The 7,386-nt window shown below is 46.0% G+C and overlaps 1 protein-coding gene across 1 annotated transcript in view; it reads left to right on the forward strand.

Moving 5' to 3' along the window:
• The window catches only part of LOC126355686 (cuticle protein 18.7-like), a 54,550-nt gene extending 47,471 nt beyond the window's left edge, over positions 1-7,079 (forward strand). Inside the window, exons 3-4 of the mRNA XM_050006051.1 lie at positions 3,564-3,884; positions 6,728-7,079. Of these exons, the coding sequence (XP_049862008.1) occupies positions 3,564-3,884; positions 6,728-6,994 (588 nt within the window). The 3' untranslated portion in view covers positions 6,995-7,079. The remainder of the gene's footprint in view (positions 1-3,563; positions 3,885-6,727) is intronic.
• The last annotated feature ends 307 nt before the right edge of the window (positions 7,080-7,386 follow it).

Genomic DNA, 7,386 nt, shown 5'->3' on the forward strand with positions numbered 1-7,386 from the left:
CGTGGCGTTAGTAAAATTTCCTGTGTTATTACTGGACAGAATCTCCTGAGTGTCACTGTTTAATCAAAAAATTATGTTAATCTAAAATACTGTGGTGGTCTTTCACATACGACAGAAGAAATTGATGCATTGTTGTATTACACAGTAGTGAACTTAAGGAATTAAAGTTACTTTATAACCGTTGTGCGCTTGTGTTGACAGTACACGAGTAATTTAGATACGATATTATTCATAGTAAAATAGCTATCCGTCTATTTACACCACTTCAAAGACGGGAAAAAGATAACAAGCTTGAAGAGTACTGAACGAAATAAAGTACCTGAGATACATTTCCTTTGTTAAGAACAGGAAACGCTTCATAGATTTGCGGGAAACACAAAAATATTTAAAAGAGTTCAGTTTCAAATCACACATTCCCAAATGTTTGGAGAACAAAACAGATTAGACACATACAGAAGGCATTTCGAATAATGGAAGGATATAGATGAAGAATGTATAAAAGAGGTGGCATTACGCTTCCTGTTTTTGGATTATCTGTTCAAAAGGCAATGACGGAAATGAAAGATCCCTTCAAGGACAGAAGAAACTGTGAAAAACGTTTCAGTTTTAAAACGAACAGTCAGTCAGGAGAACCGAATGCCATCAATTAAATTTATGTGATTATCTCTAATCATACAGAAAAAATAGCAATGAGGTGACAGGAATTGTATAAGCTGCAGAAAGTAATACACACTGAAGCATGTATTGTCACATGCTTACACCGAGTGATCCTGAGAAACGATAATGACTCCAGAAGAAGGAAATACAAACTAGAATAACTTTTTTAGTTAGTCGTTTCCAGCATGTCTAACCTGAAACGAATGACTAGTTTTACTAATGGCATTATAGTACACTATAAGACAAAAAATCGAAGCAGCACGAAGGAATTATCCGACTAGGACGGAAATAAGTAGATACGGTGTACATTTTCAGACAAACAAATGACCACTATTTCAGAAAAATTGGATGACTTATTGGAAAGAAAGATCTTCACAAACTGGGTAAGTCAAGAACGCACTAGTCCACCTCTGGCTCTCATGCAATCAATTATCCGGTTTGGCACTGATAGAGTTGCTGGATGTCCTCGTAAGGGATATCGTGCCAAGTTCTGGACTCTGTAGTCACTTCACACTATGTGGTGCACAGTAATCTCAAATTACCGGTAAATTGTCTCCAGAAGTCTGGTTACACGCTGTTACTGAGTTGATCTCTCACTCGAGAACCATTTCAACACTTGCGACCTCTTTTAAGATTTCCATATTACAAAACGAAATTTATGGATCACGAATAATCATTGAACGCCCGAGTGATATACGCACCACTTTAAATTAACACACCACTTCTGCCCATCAGAACACCCAGAATTGTCTCCTATATTGCACGAGGCCTGCCACCTTATTCCTCGATTTCACAAGCTCCAAGCAGCTGCACGAAATTGTTTCAATGTTCAGCCTTTCAGATGATCAACCGTAGGAGCATGATGCAGTCTTTTTAGTTGACATAGCAAAGTGCTATTAGCTATTATGAAAAGCTTATATACAGCAGCTGTTGGAAAACAACAAACATAAACAGCCCTTAAGCCAGCATGATAGGCACCGACCACAACCACCTCGAAGAATTACTGAAAGCCCAATCCATTATTTCCATGCTCGACAAAGTCCTCCTTCAATCGTCTCTTGGAAACCAACTGCAGTGTCAACAAGAAGCAAGAGGACGAGGCTACGGAACTGTATGTTACAAAGAGATGTGGTAAAATGGAAATGAGCGTTTGGCGTCATTGGCCGGGAGGCCTCTTCCGGGGAGGTTCAAAAATGGTTCAAATGGCTCTGAGCACTATGGGACTTAACATCTATGGTCATCAGTCCCCTAGAACGTAGAACTACTTAAACCTAACTAACCTAAGGACATCACACAACACCCAGTCATCACGAGGCAGAGAAAATACGTGACCCCGCCGGGAATCGAACTTGTGAACCCGGGCGCGGGATGCGAGAACGCTATCGCAGGACGACGAGCTGCGGCATTACGGGGAGGGTCGGGCCGCCTTGGTGCAGGTCTTATTACATTCGACCCCATATTGGGCGACCTGTGCGACGGATGGGGATTAAATAATGGTGAAGACAACACAACACTCAGTCCCCGCGAGCAGAAGTCGCGCGTGATTAGTCGATCGGTCTACGGCTCTGCAGTCACGGACTGTGCGGCTGGTCCCGGCGGAGGTTCGAGTCCTCCCTCAGGCATGGCGTGGTTGTGTGTGTGTGTCCTTAGGATACACTTTAGGTTAAGTTGTGTGTAAGCTTAGGGACTGATGACCTTAGCAGTTAAGCCCTATAAGATTTCGTCACTTTTTTTTAACACTTGCGACCTCTTTTAAGGTTTCCGTTTTACAAAAGGAAATTTATGGATCACAAATAATAATTATATATACCACAACCACCACGAAGAATTACGGAATGCTCAATCGATTATTCCTATGCTTGACTGAGCCCTCCTTCAACCGTCTCTATCGCCCACATTTTAAATTAAAACTCCACCTGTGCCCAACAGAACACCCAGAATTGTGTGCCACCTCATTACTCGATCTCACAAGTTCCAAGAAGCTGCACGAAATGGTTCCAGCGTTCAGCCTTTCAGACGATCAACCGTAGGAACAGGATGCAGTCTTTCTAGTTCACCAAGTACTGCTCATCCAACTAATAGCTGACAGCAATGTGCTATTAGCTATTTTCAAAAGCTTATATACAAAAGGAATATTAGATGGTTAGATCAAGTAACTAATTATAAGGTATTGAATAGTATTGGGGAGAAGAGTAGTTGGTGGCACAAATTGGCTAGAAGAAGGGATCGGTTGGTAGGACTTGTTCTGAGGCATCAAGGGATCACCAATTTAGTATTGGAGGGCAGCGTGGAGGGTAAAAATAGAAGAGGGAGACCAAGAGATGAATACACTAAGCAGATTCAGAAGGATGTAGGTTGCAGTAGGTACTGTGAGATGAAGAAGCTTGCACAGGATAAAGTACCATCAAACCAGTCACAGGACTGAAGACCACAACAACAACAATATATAACCGGTGTTGGAAAACAACTAACATAACTAGCACTTAAGCCAGCATTGAAGGCACCGACCACGACCACCACGAAGAATTACTGAATGCTCAATCGATTATTTCTATGCTTGACTCAGCCCTCATTCAACAGTCTCTACCGCCCACAAGAACTAAGAGGACGAGGCTACGGAATTGTATGTTACAAAGGGATATGGTCATCCAAGGAGAAGCTAATTTGGAAATATTAGAGGTAAAAATTGTATATGGAGATGACTACAGTAGACAGTCTCAGCTGGAAGTCGTTTACATTAGTAATGCATATACAAAAAAGAGTCTGTAGGAGAGACTAGCGCGAAGAGTTGTATCAAACCAGCTTGACCACAACGACACTTCAACCTCGTTAGTAGCGTAGTGCTTGAGCATCATAACTGAACCGCAAAGGCCTCGGTCAGACTCTAAGTAAGCGGTGTGTTGCAGGTACTAGTGTGCGCTCTGGTGGGCTACGCCGCGGCCAGGCCCGGCTACCTGGGTCTGGGGCTGCCCTACGGCCTGTCCTACGGCGTTCCCGGAGCCGTGTCCGCCGCGGGCCTACCTGCTGACACGCCGGAGGTGGCGGCCGCCAAGTCGCGCATCCTGGCCATCCAGGCTGCCGAGGCGGCGCGCAACGCTCAGGGGGTGCCCGTAGTTCCGGCGTCCGCCGCTGCGCCGGCCGCCGCAGCACCCGGCGCTGGCCTCGCAGCCTACGGACCGGCCAACATCGTCATTGGACCTGGTGGCGTCCCCCTGGACACCCCTGAGGTAGGGTCAATCACTCCCGTCTCCACTTAAGCAGAAACCAAAACGAACACAGAGGTGACGTTCATTTTCCTTTTCGAGGACTATTTCCTACATCGCTTTCGGGGGATGTTTATATTTTTTGTTTACTTGCTTTTACTTTGTTGAGTCGTCAGTCTTCTGAATAGTTTATGTGGTCCACTTGATTTGGGGGGATGTTCCAATTCAACTGAGCCTTTTTTTTTCACTTGCTCGTGTCATATTCTGGAGTATTGCTGTGCGGAGTGTGATCCGCCTCAGGTGGGACTGACGGATGATATCGAAATAGTACAAAGAAGGGCAGCTCGTTCCGTATTAGTACGAAATAGGAGAGATAGTAGCACAGACATGGTACGTGAATTGGAGTGGCAATCATTAAAACAAAGGCACTTTTCGTTGCCACAAGATCTTCTCATGAAATTTCAATCACCAGTTTTCTCCTCCGATTGCGAAAACATTCTGTTGGCACCCACCTACATAGGCATAATTGATCATCACGATAAAATAAGGGAAATCGGGGCTCGCACAGAAAAATTTAAGTGCTCGTTTTTCCGGCGCGCCGTTCGAGAGTGGAACGGTAGGAAGACAGCTTGAAGGTGGTTCATTGAACCCTCTGCCAGGCATTTTATTGTGAATAGCAGAGTAATCACGTAAATGTAGATGTAGATGTTTTGAAGTGCCCTGCCACGAATTCCTGGTTAGCACTTGCAGACTACGTCCTCTATTATTTATTGGATACAGTCCAATCTCTGTCTTGCCCTACGGTTTTTATCGTCCAACGCTCACAATGATATCATTGAACCTGTTCCCTGATGTCTTAACACATGTCGTTCTTCTACGTGTCTTCCATATGTTCCCTTCTTAGCCAATTCTGCATTCCCTGTCTTTCAGTACACCTGAACTACAACGCATTTCTATAACACCACATCTCAAAAGCTTCGATTTTCTCCTTTTTTTTTATTCAAATGCATTTGGACAACGTAAAAAACTATGAGCCAAAATTAAATCGTGGTTACTTTGCGCGTAGTACCTGTGCATTGTGAAACTTCTAAAATCAATGTTTATACACTTTTTCACTCATTTAAATACACAGAAACGTCTTGTTTGTTGTCACTAGTCATCGACTTTATGCTTCCACATTCCACATGTGAAGTGAACGATTTTTCAGCTATTTCGCTAATCCCATAATTTCAAGGTTTAAACAATCGCTGCAGTTCTTAAATCTAAGAAAATACCTAAACGATGATTCCGCTGTAATGTTACAAACTTTCAGAGGTGCATCAAATAAGGGTAAGGGACCCTGGTTCGGGAATTTTCCGAGTCGAATGCTATAGGCGAAAATCGTTCTAACACCTCCCACAGTGGTTATTTTGTCGAATGGAGAGCGACCATCCGGTAATGTCCCATACTGTGTGGGGCGTCTTCGCTCGTCATCAGGACTCATTTCAAAGTGGGACTCGTCACAGAACTCAATTCTGGTCTATTCAATGAGATTCCAGGCCAAAGACGTATGTAGGGACGCTCCTGACATCGGTAGGATGCCAGCGTCTATGTCGGACGCCATGTGGTCCAATAACAAGGAGTAATGGTCTGGGTGGCTCTTCTTTTCATAGCAGAACCCCTTTACGCAGCACCGTTCAGGACAGTGGTACGTCGACGATATTCTGCGCTCCATTTTGTTGTTCTTCAAGGCAAGCCATCCCGGGCTTACACTTCAACAAAATAATGCCCGGCTACACTCGACAAGAGCTTCTACTGCTTGTCTTTGTGCTGGCGAACCCTACCTTGGCCACCAAGGTAGACAGGTTTCGCCCCAATTCATAACGTTTGGCGCATTACTCGCAGGGCCCTCCGAACACCTCAGGACCTTGACGATCTAACGTGCCAATTGGACAGAATTTTGCACCACATCTCTCAGGACGATATCCAGCAACTCTGGCAATCAGTGGTCTGGGAGTCCCTTCTTTTCATAGTAGAACCTCTTTGGTTGTCCTACGCAGCACCATTCAGTACAGAGGTACGTCAAGACTATCCTAAGCTCCGTTTTGTTGCTCTTCAAGGCAAGCCATCCTCGGCCCACATTTCAGCAAGTTAATGCCTGCCTGCACACGACGAGAGTTTCTACTGCTTGTCTTAGTGGTTACGAACCCTACCTTGGCCAGCAAAGTCGATGGTTTCGCCCCAGTTCATAACGTTTGGCGCTTTATTCGCAGGGCCCTCCAACCACCTAAGGACTTTGACGATCTAACGTGCCAATTGGACAGAATTTTGCACCACGTCTCTCAGGACGACATCCAACAACTCTGCCAATCGATGCCAAGCCGAATAACTGATTGAGTCAGGGCCAGAATAGGGCCAACGCGTTACAGACTTCTCAGTTTGTGAAGCCCTTTCTCATGAATAAATAATTCAGTTTTTGTGAATCTGTAATCAAATGGTTCAAATGGCTCTGTGCACTATTGGATTTAACTTCTGAGGTCATCAGTCCCCTAGAACTTAGAACTACTTAAACCTAACTAACCTAAGGACATCACACACATCCATGACCCAGGCAGGATTCGAACCTGCTACCGTAGCCGTCGCGCGGTTCCAGATTGAAGCGCCTAGAACCGCTGGCCACAACGCCCGGCAAACTGTAATCATCTTCTTGTTTGTACTCGTACATTACATCTACCGCTTTCAGTTCCATTCGGATAATCACTTCGTCGTGCGTCGTAATTTTGTGCACAGTAGAATGAACTGCATGATGGGCTACCGTGTGAAAAAAAATTACAGCTTCATTTGTGTTAAGCGAGATGCTGAGACTGGGACTGTGGCGTTTTCCGCAGGTGGCCGCAGCGAAGGCGGCGCACGCGGCGGCGCAAGCGCAGGCGGCCGCCGCCGCCGCCGCCGCCCCAGCCGCCCCCGCCGCCCCCGCGGTGTACGCCCCCGGGCTGCTCGGCCTGGGCCTGGGCGTGGCCGGCGCCGCCCAGGTGGCGCCCGACGGCACTCTGCTGACGGCGCAGGGCGTGCCGCTGGACACTCCTGCCGTGGCCGCCGGCAAGATCGCCGACGCCGTGGCGCACCTGCAGGCCAAGGCGGCCCTCTTCGGCTGAAGCGACCGCCAGACCTCATCCCGCGCTTGCGGCTCACCGATATGTACAAACCCTGTAACCGAGGCTTCGTAAATAAACTCACATGCTGCAAGTACTGCAAGTACTGAACTGTGTTCTCCACTTCATTCTCACACCTTGCTGACATTCAGTGCCGATTTAAGGTTATTTACTGTCGACATAATGGATGTAAGGGGACCACCACACTGCTTGAACAAATGTAATTTCCATGTATTGGTCGCGCGCTGCCTGTGACAGAAAATATCTTTGCCACAATAGAGTCGCAGATGAGAGCAGTGTCGGCAATTGTTGCAGTCGCTCGCTGCTACAGGGCAGTTGTACACTTTCGCTGGTAAAACGCAGTTCATAGCCATTAAAATAATAAAAATTATAAA

This window comes from Schistocerca gregaria, chromosome 3, assembly GCF_023897955.1.
Source record: "Schistocerca gregaria isolate iqSchGreg1 chromosome 3, iqSchGreg1.2, whole genome shotgun sequence".
In the NCBI taxonomy this organism is placed as follows: domain Eukaryota; kingdom Metazoa; phylum Arthropoda; class Insecta; order Orthoptera; family Acrididae; genus Schistocerca; species Schistocerca gregaria.